Genomic DNA, 17,743 nt, shown 5'->3' with positions numbered 1-17,743 from the left:
TAAAATTTGAAATTAAAATCTAAATAGCAATAAAATCAAGCTTATAAAATAAAAACGTCGTCCAAGTTAAGACTGTTTGGTTAAGCTTATGAAGACATACCATATAACTATAAAGCTTTCTAGTAGAGTTGCGGAAGATAACCTGACTTGACTCTTTGATGAAAATAATATTATTTTTAAAACCTTGATGACATCAAAACTAATATTATTTTAAAACAAATCATATATAAGTATATGATTTGTTTGTAGGTTTCAGATAAGTCTGAAACCTACAAACTGACTTAGAAGGCCCTAATTTAAAGATCATATTAGTGTTAATACTGTGACTGTACTTAATTTAGAAAATGATCGAGGTATTACGATCCTTAATTTTTTTTCAGATGCGTTTAAATACTTCAAAGTCAAAAGCTTACGATTATTCAATAAATTACTGCAATATGTTTAACTAATATCATATCAGCATAAAATGTGTGAACTAATAGGTCTAACAGTAATAGACCAAACGTGCACTTATATATGCACGAAACGGACCAATATACGAGATACCAGATATAAATTCACGAACTAGACCAAACTCGAAACATGAGTTACACGACCAAAACTAAAGTTGAAAAGCTAATTAAAGCAGCTCGGTGGGAATGAACACATTTCGCTGAAACCGCGGAAGTTGCCGGAAACGGCTGCCTTGACCCACAAAATTGTGGACGAGTCTATCGTTGTATTTACATTTGTACGAAATGTATCACCATTGTTTAGTGTTTCCCGTACTATAATAGGTAACGCTTGTTTAAAGTTATAAATCAGCTAGTATTATCTAAATGATATACATTTAGATAATACTAGCTGACCCGGCAAACGTTGTGTTGCCACATAAATATTAAAATGTTAAGGGTGAACAATCCTTATCACTTAAGGATGTGCAAAATAGATAGTAGCCGATTCTCAGACCTACTGAATATGCATATAAAACTTGGTGAAAATCGGTAAAGCCGTTTCGGAGGAGTACGGTAACTAACATTGTGATACGAGAATTTTATACATAAGATGACGATAATATAGTATGAGATCAAGTAGATATTACATTCATTACAGCTTAGTCCTAAGGGTAGTGGCGCATCTGTGGTCAAACTCAGATAGGAATCTAATCTTGTCTAGGGTAGATTACATATGCCCAAAGGCGGCAGTAGCCACTTTACCATCAAGTGGACTGCGCATGCTCGTCCGCTACTCCTATATTATCTATATGAAAAATATAATATTACTACAAGCAATAACATTTGTAATAAAACATTGTTTTGCGTCATAATAAAATACCAAAAACCACAGTAAAAAATATTTTTAATCTCGTAACACTTAATTAAATTTTATGTACCTAATTATTAACATAATTTCGTCACTCGAGTTATTATTTTGCATTATGAAATATAAACTATTGATACAGTAAGGAAAACTGTATAATGTTATGCGGTTAACAAAAATACAAAATGTTATCAAACCTAATGATTTATGTTGGAATGTCCATACTCTAATTTTAGATTACTTTAGCCAAAATGTACAAAACCGTCTATTTTTAAATTTTGATAAACACGGAATTTCCCGAACGATAGCTTTTAAATATTCTAAGATTTTTTTTTACAAAAACTGCTTTTTGATTATGTAATATTCGCCATATCTTAGTGTTATTTGATGACAATAGAAATATGCTGATATTGTACCATAGGATGTGATGGAACCTTTCGATACCATACATTTCACCTAGATCCAGAACCGAGGGCTTTTATAAATTCGAAAAAAAAGTCAATATCATACCCATAATTATAGGATAGGAGAGCGATCCTCAGCGACCGTCAACGACTGCCGCCGACCATTGCTGCTTGTCGTCAGCGACTGACGAACGACCATTGAAGGTCGCCGAAAACGACCCTAATCTACGGCCGTCAATGATAGTCGGCGATGGTTAACCGACATGAACTGTAGCTCACTGTTGCTCGCATGTTACATCCCTTAATTTAAAGTAAAACGTAAACCTTATTTAATATACGCTCAATATTCTCTATTAAACGTACAAATAACATGATTGTGTAAGAAAAACGTAACAATCAAATAAAGCTTCCGTTAAAGGAAATGCCACCAACACACTCTTATCTGTATCAAAGCGACCGCTCAACCTCAATTAACTCTAGTTGTCATCAGACAATCGAGCCTTCATCGCCATCAATGGAACCGAACCATTCATCGTTCAATTTATTATTAGCTGATGCATGAAGAATGAGATAATCTCAAGAAACACAAGGACTATGCAATAAAATATATCTTATTGTCATTTGTGTAGATGTTCAAATCCTATGATCGCAGCAATGACCAGTAGTTAGTACTAGGTAGTGTAGTTCAAATCGTTTTAAAGAACGCAGATGGTATGGAGCTGCCTACTAATAACAGATCGGAATTATAATAATGAGGTTGTTAAGCTACATAAAATTCCTCAAACCAGTTGGCTACATAAATCAGTTGCGTAACATCTGGTACATAAAGTGTAACAGGTAGAAAATAAATTAAATTAAAATTGTCAAATTTTTAACAGAGATTTGCAATAAAGCTATAAAATATTTCCTATACTAAGGGTGGGTAGCAACGAAAGTCCGGTTAAAGTTTGCGTTAAAGTTAAATATAACGGTAATTTTGAGGGTAGCGATGGAATGTAAAAATTCTGTGTTGCATCAATTGATTATTCATTAACGTCATTTGTGTCGCTGTCACCGCATTTTTTAGTGGACATTGACAGATAGGGAAGTTGACAAATACAGTAACTTAACCGATCGAATTCGAGCGGTTAAAGTTAAGTATTAGTTATGACGTAATTTCAACCTCAGTTAAAATGGTGTAACTAATAATTTTTTTAAACATGGATGTGACGGTTGGTTACGCTTCTGTAAATGTTAAAGTTACATGATGCAACCCACCCTAAACATTTAGTTCGGTATTTTGCGATGGTAACACAAAATATTTCCCAAAAAATTGTAGAACTAAATGCAAAAGTTGTCTCTACAGATTCAGTTTCCTAATCCCGGTGTCCTATTACGCGAAGCCGGGTGGTCGCTCACAGAGCTGTATTATTGGCCACAGTCAATGCGCTTATAAAAACCCAAGAATGCTGAAAAAGCGAGGATTGGCATCAACAATCCAGGAATTTTTAGAATTTAAAAATTGCAAGAAACTCGTTCATTTATGGATATCCAAAATCAAGTAAATTAAGCAAAAGTGTATTATTCTCCATCAAGAGCAATGATTGTAGCGTGTTTTAACAAGGGGTTCTGTTCTGCAATGCAAGCGTCGTCTTCACGAGTTGCACTCAATTGCAAGAGCTCCACATTCCGTTTTCTAATCCAAGTATCTAATTACACGAGGCTGGGTGGTCGCTGGTCGCACAGCGCATTATTATTGGGCACACACTGACTGTGGACAATCTAAATGCAACGGAAGCTAAAGTTTGGTACTGACCGCTGTTTCACTATAATTCTTTTGATTTATAACAGAATTTTTATGTTAAAGATATCATCGAAGTTGCATGATTCATCTCTTACCTATTAATTTGGCTTGGAAGTGCTTATTTTTTATATTGTTTAAGTATATTTATTCTCTTACCTTTCAAAGAAATGAAGCGTTATCGATTTAAGTCACATCTTTTATATTGCTAAAATCATAAATCTCTTGTGATTATTTATAAGTAGATACATATTTTTATATATTTCCATAGTTATCTTTAATATAGTTACTACATCATCTACTATTTTGTTATGATTTAGGGTCACATTTTTGTATTGTCCACAAAGATACGATTTATCAAATCCTATTTGGATTAATGTTAATACACGATGAATAATTACGACGATCGACCATGAAAATTAATGGGCGCAGTAAGATGCTTAAGGGAGGTAACACAGATACGGACATCTGGTCCTAAGTACTTTATCCTATTACATGCCATACGCTTTTATAATAAGGCCGAGATTGGCCTCCGAGTTCCCGAGTCAAGACTGATGACATTATTCTCTTATCATCGGTGACATGCAGTCTACCAAGGAATCTTTATCTGTTCCGTAACAGTGATGTGTTTTGTTGGAACAACGCTCCATTTTTTATTCGCTAAATACGCGACTTGGGGTTAACTAAGGTCGCTCCTTCCTGACTTGGGATCATATTTTTTCCATAACAAAGTTGCTTTAATTAATGTTCCTAATCTCTTCTGTGAACACAATCGTGCTAATAGAGGAAGTTGTTGATTGCTGACTCTAATTAATATTCCTCGATATAGCCGTGGTGGCTCGGACGTTGGTGTTACGTACAGAAGCGAATGAATTGTGATAAATGAATACGTTGTTAAATGTATATTTGAATGTTGGTATTTCAAGTCATATGAAGATAAATACCTAGGGACGTATTATGTAATCCTGAACTAGTTGTTGGATAGGTTTTGATAAGATTGGACAATGTATGTGTGATGTGTGTTGCAATGCACATTTTAATTACCATTACCAAGCATTTTAATTACCATTGTGTTTAAAAAATTGTACCCAAAAGTTGTTAAAACAATTTGATATCGTAAAATTATGATTCGAATGTATATTAATTCAAATTATAGTTGGTTTTATTCAAAAATTAATTTTCTTCAAAATTCGTAACGTCAATTAAGACAATTAGAAAAGCTTCAATGACATTAGAATTGATCGCATCATTCGAATCGACTATCGACATTTTGAAATCTATCGTTGAGATAAGTACATTCTTTTTGTGTCTATTTAAAGCCAAAACAGTTTTTAGGCCGAACATTTCAGCACAAATCAGTACATCATCAACAAACCTCTAAACGTCTAGCCTACGTCTAATCAAGCGCAAGTCACAGCTCTGCCCGTGGGCCAGTTCCCACGGATTCACGCCTCCTACGCATGTTCTTAGTCATAGCGATGTTTGTCATCTGCTACTCTAATTGATCTAAGAGATCTAGTTGTAAATTAAATCGTGGTTCATCAATGCGCTGTGTGAATTTGATGTCAGTGAATCAGGTGGTCTTGGCGAAAACGATTTCAGCTGAGCAAAGTCCAATGGATATATGGATTGATTCTGTGAGAATTAACGAAGATATTGAGTTACTTAGTACGGACTTAAATCCTTAAGTCCGTACTAAGTAACTCACTTTTTATCCAAAAAGATATAATTTTTGAGGACTGAGACGTCTTATACTTAAGTCAGCCTTCGTTTATACCCTTTCACGGAATAGAAGAATTACTTCATGCTTAAATGGCCCTACCACCTTTCTAGAATTAGAATGTTTCTTCCTTATCACACCTTAAACTTTAACATAGTCTGCGTTTAACATTGCAATAAGGCAGCTACAGTTGTGGTGGTAAGTCCGCAGTTAAATCAAGTGCGCAGTTAAGCAAAATTTCCAATGCATTTACAACAGGCACGAAGTCCAAGTTGATATCTCATGATATCTCCACAACACTGTCAACGTCCATTGGAAATACTAGAGGCCGTTGCAATCTATTACCTCGTTCGAATAACACGATAACACGCTTTGTTAGGGATTATTCTACCCAATCCTAGGGTTATTTTTGTTGAAAGCGGAAATCCCTCAAAACTTCAGCACAACAATTAAATTGAGCTGCAGTTCGGGTTGATTGTCGTGCGAACGGCGGAACGGGTTAAGAGGTGTTAATTGTGCGAGATTGAATGTTTTCTCAGGGCAGAATCTCAATTGGACGCAATTGTTTGTCTGAGTATTTTTATAAGAGAACCAATGGTTCTAAAATTTTGCTCTATGTTTGTTAGTATTTGGCGGAGCGTTCCGCTAATGTAAATTGACGGTCTGCACTGCATTGGATGTCGTCCGAATATTAAAATAATAAATAAACTTAATAAATTTCTATATTCATGAAGTTACTTCCATAAGCTCGTTTGTTATTTATGTCAAAATATTTACGTAAGGTATTAACGTAATTTTATTGTTGCACCCGTAAACAGACATTTATTTAAAAGAACTTAATATCTAGCTCGATTGATAAAATATTTCGGCTTACACGGAGCTGTTTAAAGGTGCATAACTAACGAATACTTAGACATTTTCGTATATAAGGTGAATGAAAATTTGAGAAAAGAGTCAGACTGAGAGTCAATCCGTCAAAATATTCGATAACTATTTGATATGATAGAAATCGAGATATTAATAAGCCCACTCAGATATTATGCTAATTAGGCTTCATGTGCAAGTGTTCGATTCATGAAATCATATCTGAAACCAAATCCCGTGAGACTGTAATGCGAATTGAGGTCAAAGTCATAACACGCACAGAATTGCCTACATTCGTCCGAACATACGTAAAGATCATATCTTGATCAAACAGTGACATTTTAGTACTTTTTCCATAAAACTGACGCTTAATGGTTTTGCCATTCGGAGTACTGTATAGGTTTACATGAATCCAAATAGGTAAATCGAGGTATTGTCGATTTTAAAAATGAACCTGACAGTACTTTTAAATTAATCGATTATATAAATTGTTTTTTAAACAAACTAAAGCTTTTGATTATATATTTAAAATTTAACTTATTGAATTCGTTGTGGTAGAGTAAAACATTTTCAAAAAACCGGGACCTTTTTCTTTGATAAGTAAACCAAACCTACTTTTCGTTATTTCCTCGGATTATATCTTACTCTTCTCATTCTTATAGAAACGAGTTCTTAGTACATAAAGTGGTGTTATTAAATACAAATACAACCCAATTGTGATAACTGACACAAATAGATATACCATTCAATTTAATAACCAATCGTTTCTAAAATCAATTTAAGTTTCAGCATCGAACTTTGATCGCAAACCAAGAACGTTGTCAACGTAGCAAAAAGACTCGGGCCTATTACGAGATAGTTCCAATCAATTTCATTGGCAGTAATGATTCACCATGCCCGAGTCATTGGTCACACGAGCGCCGCCGTTTGAAGGCACCGCTCATTTCACAACACAATTCGTGGACAGGAAGATTCTAATAGGGTTAAGATTTAGTCGCCGGGTCATGTAGTCGGTGACGTGTCTGACTTGGAGCATTGTTTTAAAATGGGCATGTAGGTATTTACTATGAAGTCTATAGATATGCCGATCGGAGAGAATAGGATAAAATTTCTGGAATAGATCTTAAATACCGTATATTATATTGTAGGTGTGGCGATGAAAAGCAGTTTTTTTTTTATTAAATAACGATTTGGATTTAATATGACTTCATGCAATTTAAAAGAATAGCTTACTTATATAAGTAAGCTTACTTATATAAGTAATAGCTTACTTATATAAGTAAGCTATTCTTTTGTGTAAGCTACTCTTATTTGTAGAAAATGCTACAGTTCAGTCGAACTTAAATATAATTTACAGGACTCAGTAAGGACTTAATATGATATATCTGCGATCGAGTCCATAACCGCATATACTTCAGGCTGAAAAATGCCTTCGAGAATCCTTAGATCTCAATCCTTTTTAATTCCTTAAAATCCCGTAAAATATGAACCAGTAAAATTCAAAATAAATCAGTGAATCATAAAATCGCCAACCTAATAGCAATGTGTTATTATTGGAAGATCTCATCAGCATAACGCATATACATAATTATTTCAGAAAATAGCAGTTTCGAGTATTTTAAAATTACTTTTCGAAATTAATGATTTCTGACTCGTCCGTTTAGCAAAAGTTCAATAGCGTTGGTAAAGCCAAAGATTCCAGCGGCTATTAGGCTAATGGAGCACACGTGGCGGCCCGCCAAATCCCTTCGTCGTATAAAGGCGATTTACTGCCCAAATTCATTATTAATGGGCCCTTTGAAGCTGTGGTCGGAGGGCATGATTAGTTGATTGTGACTCGGATTTTTAGATAATTCTAATGAAGGTTGAAGCGAAGAAGGACTGGATACTGCTGAATTACGTAAACAGAAACACCCAAATTACAAAGATGTGCACCATCATCGGGGAGGTGTACCATCATCTTCTAGTAAAAGTTATTTTTACATTTTGATGGAGAGGAGTGGATGCCGTCTTATTTACATACGAAATACCACCTTAGTTAGGGAGTGACAATGAATTTGTGATCGACTTTAGATAGAAACCCTATATAGTTGATATATAATATTGGAATAGCAGACGAGAAATACAGTACTTGACGACTGTGGTTCGACTCCGGCGGCACCACCGCCACACCTATTTCTGCCTAATAATAGCAGTCTTAGGCACTGCTGTGTCCATTTTGAAGGGTGTGGTAAGGGAGACATACTTTTTTAAGGCGTTCCACCTTAGTCCTCATGGGTTGCGGCGCATCTGTGGCCTATCTTAGGTAGGAATATCTAGTCCGGTAGAATATCTGGGATTGATTACAGATGTCCATGGGCGGCAGTAGCCACTTGCCATCAGGTGGACTGCATGCTCGTCTGCTACTCCTATATTATAAAAAAAATGTTTCCCTTACCACACAAAGTTGACTACAGGTGTCCCAGGGCGACATGTGACATACGAGTATATGAACACGTGTTTCTACTCCTGAGGACTAAGCCTGGCTCGTACAAGTTAACTCTAGCTTAAAATTAACATTTAATACTCTGTTAATTTCAAATATCAGATTCGCAGATCTCAGTCAAGCAAAAACATTCGCGGGTGGCGATGATATAATTAAAATGGAGATTTATCTCGCGGAGTGTGAGAATCGGATGTCGGATGTAGCCAAGGACGATTGTCTTCGTTTTGTCACGGCGACATGTGTTCGTCTGGCTTGGGCAAGTTGGGATTGGGAATACGAAACTATAATCATTCATTCACACGGAAGAATACTTCGTACTTCGCCTTTTTTATAATATACATTTAACATGTAACAGACGAGCATGCAGTCCACCTGATGGTAAGAGTCTACTGCCGCCCATGTTATCTCAGATATTCCTATCTGAGGTCGGCCACAGATGCGCCGCTACCCCTGAGGAGCTCGAATGCCTCGGAAAAGTAGGTCTCCCTTACCATACCCTTCAAACCAAAACACACCATTGTTTAACACAGCTGGTATGAGGCCGGAATAGATGTAGCGGTGGTGCCGGAGTCGAACCACAAAGGATTCTACCACCTTTTTCGCCTGTCAACGTAGGCGGATCATCCCTATCTACGTGACAGCAGTGTTAAGTTGTGTTCTGGTTTGAAGATGCAGGAAAGGAACATAGAAAAGCTAACGTGTAGAATTATTATTTCATGTAACGAAGGCAATTTGCTTATTAAACCTATTGCTCAATAGATATTTTGGGTACTTCGGCGTTTTGCTACCAAAGCCAATACTAATACTAATACCTTAATATTGCCAACCACTTTAAGTGCATTGGTAAATAGGTATATATAATTTACATCAATAATAAATGATACATTACTAACTCCTAAAGTTATAAATTAACATATGTTAAATAATGTATTTAATTATTATAATTTTATTGCTTCACGTTTTTCTTGATTTTCCATTTTATTTGAAAATACGCAATGTTTACTGTTATGTAAGGTCTAAAATAAACATGTTAGTGCAATTGATGCTGATCAACAACTTTTATCTATCACTAGTACCTTAATAAATCCACCACAAAAGATCATTGGAACAGTTGCGCGACAAAGCGCCGGTAGGAATAAATCGGTTAGCCACTAATCGTGGCGGCGCGTGTCGGCGTAATTCGGTTAGGGGTGCGACGTCTAGTTGCCGGCGACAAATTGGATTTCCATCCGTGATGATGGATGGCTCCGGCCAAATCAGAGGTAGAATGAGCAGGAATTAGAGCAGTTTTCGATGATGAAAATGGAAATAGTAAGAGGTAAATGAGACCAAAGGAAATGGGTAAAGATTATGTTTATTTTAATATATTAATTCGAAACGATCCTACAGTATACGAAAATTTCACTGAGTATTTAAAAATGGGTAATCCAAAAAGTTAACAGGTTAAATTGAGATATTAATTAATATTTGCTTGGTATATAATAATAAGTATATTCATTTACGAGTAAAAGTGAAAACTCCTGGCGCTAATGAAAATTTTTATAAAAGGGGGAAGTTATGGGAAATAAAAATGGTAAATGTGTCTACCAGCAAAAGAGAATACAATAATATCTTAGTAGTCACATTGACTGTAATTAACCAGTTTCTTTTATTTCTTATCTATTGATGGTTATAGTACCATCTATTTTCATAAAATGCACCTATTGGAATATTATTATTATGCACGGTGTCAAAAAATGCCTGTAATATACCAAATGAATGACCCTCGAACGACTAAATTTAATTTCTATCCATGATGACTGATCGCATGACCAAATCAGAGATACAGACAGATGTGAGAGGATGGACTAAATTACTGTTTTTTACCTATCGAATCCTAATAATATATTTTCATGTGCGATAATTATCTTAAGATTTAAATAAAGAGGCATTCATGGGCAGGTCTGAAAACGCTTGGTTCCTACAAGCTTAATAATAATTATATTTTTAAATTGAAAAAACGGTATATTTATGACATGCTTTCGTATTTTGAATATTTAGCTTTTGTAGTTTGGAAAGAATTACAATAAATCATATTTCTGTAAAGAAATCACGCAATTTTAAAATTTAATTTATTTGAGATAGCTGTTATATTTTCTCTACAAACCAACTTCTGGGTGTAATTAAATTACACCCACAATTTGAAATAACAAGCCCCAAATCTATTTCAATTAGTATTGCAATAAAATAAAAAAGCCTGTACTGATGCCAAATATAACCAACATCCAAAAAACAGTAAGTAGTCTGTTTTTTCTTCACGCATGCAATTCCATTAAAAATCAATGTCCTCGGGACAGTCGCGTACAGAAATAATGGGCAAATTCAATAACGGCCAGTTCGATCCGACAAATCGGATTATGAGCGGGATCAGATGTCTCGGCTTCGGAGAAATTATTATCGGGATTACATTCGTTTCTCTTGTATTAATTGTTAGCAGTAATCTGTCTATGATTTTGTTTTGGATGTAGACTAGGGATTCGCTGTAATCGAATACACTATGAGTAATTAGCAACTCATTTCTGATACACTTCTGATAGAGACTTCAGTGTGACTAGCTCTGCTAACGAACTTCAAAATGAAAACTATGTCTATAACGGCCAATAATGATGAAATAAAACTCTGTCAGTGTTGCTCTATTTTTAAGTCATATTTAATAACGCAAACAGTATACATACTACAGATATACGTATATTTTTTATTAAATAAGCTTTAAAGCTTCTTTTCATTGATTAGGAAACATAGTATCAAGGAATTTAACAAGGCAGCAAAGTCAATTTACTTAAAAAATAATTTAATAATCCAAGCTTTTGTGCCTCTATATATAGCTAATAGGTTACCTACTGATATAGTATAAAGGAAAATAGGTTCTATTGTTCGTTTCTCGGAATCAAGGAAGCTAGTAGCTGCCTAAATATTTTAACTAACAGTTTAGGTAACAGTACGATATTCACGAAGTATATAGAGATTGATATAATACAGTACCTATTTATATAATTATATCTGTTAAATATTTTATAATTACAAGCTTTTATTACGTCATTATTATTGTTAGTATATATGTGTGGGTTAGATCTTGCAACTGAATTTTAAACCAGTTTCCTACGCAGTTTAGCTTAATTATTTTAAATCCAATATGGTGGTAGTGCCATGATGGCGGGCCTACTATTTTATTACCCCCCTCGATATGGATATCAAATGCAAGAGTTTTCTGAGAAGAATACCAAGATGCTCGTTTTTTAAATCTTTTTAATATACGTTTATTCGTTAAGTTAATTGTAGTTGTGTTAAATGTAGTTGAGTATGTTATCTAAGGTATGTGAAGTTTTACCGGTAAACTTCATCAACCCATTACTGTCCCACTGCTGGGTACGGGTCTCCTCTCAGAATGAGAAGGATTAGGCCATAGTCCACCGCGCTGGACAAGTGCGTATTAATAGACTTCACATACCTTTGAGATTTTTTTTTATATTTTTTTCAGGTATGCAGGTTTCCTCACGATGTTTTCCTTCACCGTTTTAGCAAGTTATAATTAATTTCTAAACTTTAATTAAAGTTTGCATATTGGTATACGCGATTGGCAAGCGCGGTAGACTATAGCCTAATCTTTTTTATGAGCAGAATAGGCCCAGCATTTGGACAGTGACTAATGGGTTTGCGACACCATAATGTAGTAAGCCTTTTTTTCATTATTTAGAAGGTGGTAGAACCCTTCGTGGTTCGACTCCGGCGACACCACCTCCACACCTATTTCTACCTAATAACAGCAGTGTTCCGTTTTGAAGGGTGTGGTAAGGGAAACAGAATTTTCCGAGGCGTTCCAGCTTGGCCCTCAGGGGTAGCGGCGCATCTGTGCCCGACCTCAGGTAGGAATATCTAATCCTATCTGGGGTTGATAATAAATGTCCATGGGCGGCAGTAGCCACTTACCATCAGGTGGACTGCATGCTCGTCTGCTACTCCTATATTATATAAAAAAATAACAAACACAGGTATTTAATTTAAATTAGGTATCTGTATTATTCTATGGTAATCTGTTTATAATATTTTCTACTTTTATTGAATATGGGGTCTGTTGCATTGTAAATTGTGTGGGGTTCGAAGCCGCATGGTGGTTTATTATGTGATATTGTATTCAGTTCGGAAGGGCGTGTTGCCCTTTTTGCCAATTTTTGTAGCTACGTTAATTGAGCTTTTGGAATATTAACCAAAAAAGTTTAAGAAAGTATTTTTAAACTGTATTGTAGGCACTTTAATATATATGTTGTAATAAGTATTCTTAAAATTAAGTACGTTGATATTAGCCATAATTAATTATTTCTAAGTAATTAATTACTTGCTTCAACGGTTAAAAAATAAGGGTTTTTTATATCTAGTATTATATCCCGTTTAGGCTGCAAGGTGTTCAAAGAATGACGCTCGAAGAACATTACCCTCCGGAATTGGGTAATTACATTTCTTTTACCACATATTCCCAGTTCTAATGCCAGTAAATTCAAAATCAAAGGAATCATTAATAAGTCGAAATCGACCGCACGAAAGGGTTGAAACGTAAAAATGGCGCTCATCAGACCGAGGTGGAAATTGAAAATTAATATTTCAGATGCATTTCGCATCGATACAGCTTCCTTTGTACAATTCCGTGTCTGGGTTGGGATAGGTCCTAACGACTCCTTTGAACAATCAGATATAGAACTTGCTACCGAATTTGAACGGCATACCGTTATTTACGATTGGTTTTAAGACGAATTCTGAATGGGGAGGCTCGGCTAGGCTGAATAAAATACGGTTTCATCCTAAAAATAATAAAATTTCGCGGTAATATCAATCTAACCGATAAAATAATTGTGTAACAATATCCTAAAAGTCAGAACTAAAAGACCTACAAGAAAAAAAGTACTACAAAGAGAAACATCATTAACTGGAGTATTTCTTGTTATATTAATGTTATAAGATTAATAGCAAACGGGCATGCAGTCCATGTGTGGGTAAGTGACCACGGCCGCCCATTGACATCTATAACCACCTACATACAAAATAGGAGATTTATATGTTGCCCCTCGAGAGATCTAAGATGGTTGCTTTTTATGTAAATTAGCCGGCATACACAGTTACACACTCTTCAATCGAAACAGAAATAGATGTGTCTCGTCATCAACCCTTTACTGTCCCCATGCTGGGCACGGGTCTCCTTACAGAATAAGAAGGATTAAGCCATAGTCCACCGCGCGGCCCAAGTGCGAATTTATTTTTGGAAACCATTTTTTTTTAAGATTTCTCAGGTATGCAGGTTTCCTCATGGTGCTTTCCTTCAGCGTTTAAGCAAGTGATAATTAATTTCTAATACGCACATAACTTTGAAAAATCAGAGGTGCGTGCGCGTAGGATTTGAACCTCGGGCTTTCGATCACGAGGCCGAGTTTCTTAACCACTAGGCTACCACTGCTTTTTTATTTTGTGTCTCACCACCTTTTAATTTTACCAATTAAGCTGATTAATGTGCTATATAAAAAAAGCGACTTTCTTATAAGCTTTCGTATAGGTTTTTAGATCTGTCAGAGAGTCGCACATTAACAACTGAGTATTCGTTTTCATAGCACTTCCCTATGTACCTATTTGGTTCTCGAAGATGTAGATGTGGCAATAACTAGGTATTAAACTCATAGGGATATGAACTTAACAAGAAATACAAGAAAATCCGTCGCCTGCCATCAATATTTTAAATTTCGACATAAATAAAAATAAGCATAGAAATAAAATATTTCTAAATTAATTTACGTTACTATAAAACAACGAAACGAAATACATTTAATGACCTTTTTGTAAATAAATGCTAACATAGGTTTACCAATAAACATCCTCTCGCCCCAAACGCATATACCGTCCCCGTACCGTCGTGGATAATAAATATAATTTTTAATATATTTTTTGCAATAAAGCCGCACTGGAGCACCGTGGTAGACTATACCTCAACTATATCTTCTATTATAAAGAGATACACGCGCCTAACAGTGGTCTATAAAAAAGGTCGCAGTCAACAAAGTTTGAAGATAGTAGAAGTCTTTGTGATTCGACTTCGGCGGCACCACCGCTACATCTATTTATCTCTAAAACAGCAGTGCTAAGCGCTGCTATGTTCTGGTTTGAAGGGTGTGGTAAGAGAGACATACTTTTCCGAGGCGTTCCAGCTTAGTGCTCAGAGGTAGCGGCGAATCTGTGGCCGATCTCAGACAGGAATACATTCATAACTGATGTTCATTATAGATGTCCATGGGCGGCTGCGTCTGCTAGTTCTATATACCGTAACATATGAAAAAAATAAAGTACTTTGATAAAATATACGCCTGACTTCCTCTAGTTATTGATAAATATTATATCCAGAAGTTGAAGAAGGCTTTTACCTATTTAAGGTTTTGGTGATCACTCTCGACCATCATTGCCTGTAACTCATCTCTGAAATCGTTCCTAGTCGTTTCGCATTGCATTGTTATCACATCAATATTACTAATATTGATAATTAGAATGATTAATCAATATCAGTAATATCGATTATTCTTTTTAATTCATATATGTATGATATACTCATTTAGTGTGATTTAATAAATAATTACAAAATATATACTCAGGGTTACTACTTCTTTAAGAAATCGTTATACAGTCAGAAAGATTTCTACCGCCTATTTTTGTTTTTAATTTTTTTAATGCAATTAGACTAGTGAACGAAAACTCGCTATGCAGGCTTTTATTTACTTTCACCTGTCCCAGTGTCCGTCTGTAAACTTTCAAAAGTTTTCAAAACGTATTTAATGAACTCTAAAAATGAGTTTCACTAATTGTTAATTTTTTAGCTATGTATTTAAAATTTACATTTATATTCATTTTAATAATAAGGTATAATAGCAGCTCTAATACATAAAGATTATAAATAACCATATCTCGTGAGATTTTCAAATTAGAGCACATTTTACTTTATCTTTCTTAAGAGTCTAATTTTTAAAATCATATTACGTAGAACTTAATACTTTTTTTATTATGGTCCGAATAATAACAAACAAAAAGCTTTTAAAAAGAAAAAGCTACATCGTATTAGGGAGCTTTTTAGCTTTTCGCTATACAGAATTTAGCATAAATAATGTATGTTGTAATATTTACATAACAAAATAGTTTAATGCGAAACTTTGGCTAAGTTTGGTCCGCGAAAACAAGAATTTGAACCATTTTTGTAGGTGATTCAGAATACAGCAACAGCGGTAATTCATATTCTTTCAACCGGGAGTCTTTTACTTTCAGGTATCTAGATATTAGACAGGTCCTATTTATTGATAAGAATCGAATGCTTAACCTTGACAGATAATAATTTTATGAATTTAGAGAAAATTAAATTAATTAATACATAAACATTGAACATTGTCCTCAGGATCAAGATGGCGCTCACAGTTATGTACCACAAAAAGAAACAATTGTTCCTCTGTCAATTTACTTACCAAGTTCTTTTGGGTCGTAATTAAAAAATACGCAATGATGGAAACGCATTTCATTATGATCTATTATTTAGAAGCAAGTGAAACATAAAATCGCATAAAATTATTTCAAATTACCAATATTCCTTGAGGAATGTATTTCTAACCAGCGTTGCCGCTACTTAACTTATTCCATTCTGATTATAAAAATTTGAATATGAAATATATTAATGTAGCAACTACATAACTAAAGAAGGCTATTATGATTTTATCAAAAGAATAAAAAGTTTATGATATCAATTTCAAAGCTTAAACAAAAGTTAGTAATAAGCAGAGTTATATATTTTACTTTCAGATCTTTCTCCATCATCATTAATCAATTTGGTGGATGTTAACGGAAGTTACATCATTAGATTAGTAGATAAGACATATAGGTAAAGTTACTTAACAGTTATTAATTAGTTTTAAAAGTTTAGTAAAGTAAAAGCGACTTGTAGAGATTCTAATTGGAAACCCACTCAGCTAAACAGATTATGTTTAGGTTCCTTAGGTTAGTAAGATAAGGTTGTTATTAATAATTTATATTAGGACTTACCTTTCGGGGTGACGACTCTGAAAGCGCTGTTGGAGACCGGTCGTGGCGAGCCGTCCCGGAGCCCGCCCGGCGAATTGCCACCGCTTCTCACCATCGAAAAGTCCAGCGGCATCGGCGGCATCGCACTGACTTCCATTTCGAATTTGGAATTACAACCGAAACGTCAAAAACATAACCGTCACTGGAACTTTGAAAATGGAATGTTCGAACGCTACGTGCGGCCGGCACGGGGCGCGCGTGTGTATTAAGGCGATCGCACACTCGGTTCGGTAGAGACCGGCTCTCTGTAAGCTAAAGCCTAAAATCTCTCGGCTCGGCATACTGATTCCGACCTTATCGCGTCGCGGTGGGCGTGGTGAGACAGGCCCCGCCCCCGCCACCGTCGCTCTTGACAATCATTTTGTATAGCAACACAATAATATGATTCTTGATAGATTTTATTGTTCCAGCGATGCATTTATTCGCGAGCAATTTCGTACGACGTTGTCTCCCGCTTTTTTCTTGTTGATTTGTTCCCGTAGGTGCGGTTATGCTTTCGTTATTGTCTCCACTTATAATGTCTAGATAAAGTGGATAGGACCTAAGTTTTATGCAATGTATGTTCTTACAAAAACTTTCAACATCTTGAATTAGATTCATATTTGCCTTAATATTATATTAACCATAATAACAAACTTATTTCATGGTTAATTTTGTTTTAACCCTTCTATAAATATATCATTAAACTAATTTTGAACTAAGGTATAAGTGAAACATATCTTTAGTACAGGTAAAGGGGTGTAGCCTACTGTTAATAAGTAAGTAATTGGTTTTTAGTCTTAACCTGATATATAACACTATCAATCAGATGATTCAATAACAAGAATGAATAAACAAACTTTCTAGAGACTAACTAAGCTAGAGATTATTAAAATTCCAATTTCATCATTATGATTTCATAGGTAGATATTGCTTTATATATAAAAAGATATATATAAAGATATAAAAAAAAAAACTTAATGTGCCAAACGAATTTGCTCTTTTGACATCGAGAGAACAAAAAATGCGAAGGTACCATGATAAAAGTGTGACAATTTCAAAAGCACTAATAGAAAACAGCA

The 17,743-nt window shown here is 34.9% G+C and overlaps 1 protein-coding gene across 2 annotated transcripts in view; it reads right to left on the bottom strand.

Moving 5' to 3' along the window:
• sens-2 (zinc finger transcription factor senseless-2) overlaps positions 1-16,906 on the bottom strand; it is a 65,928-nt gene extending 49,022 nt beyond the window's left edge. For both annotated transcript variants that reach the window (XM_073080204.1, XM_073080205.1), the window contains exon 1: positions 16,644-16,906. In XM_073080204.1, coding sequence (XP_072936305.1) covers positions 16,644-16,779 — 136 coding nt within the window. In that variant the 5' untranslated portion in view covers positions 16,780-16,906. The remainder of the gene's footprint in view (positions 1-16,643) is intronic.
• Between the last annotated feature and the right edge of the window lie 837 nt (positions 16,907-17,743).

Source organism: Epargyreus clarus, unplaced genomic scaffold (genome assembly GCF_041222505.1).
Source record: "Epargyreus clarus isolate Ecla_fem2 unplaced genomic scaffold, WU_Ecla_fem_2.2 ptg000015l, whole genome shotgun sequence".
NCBI lineage: Eukaryota > Metazoa > Arthropoda > Insecta > Lepidoptera > Hesperiidae > Epargyreus > Epargyreus clarus.
The sequence above is the reverse complement of the archived record's forward strand: the minus strand, read 5'-3'. Positions and strand labels throughout refer to the sequence as shown.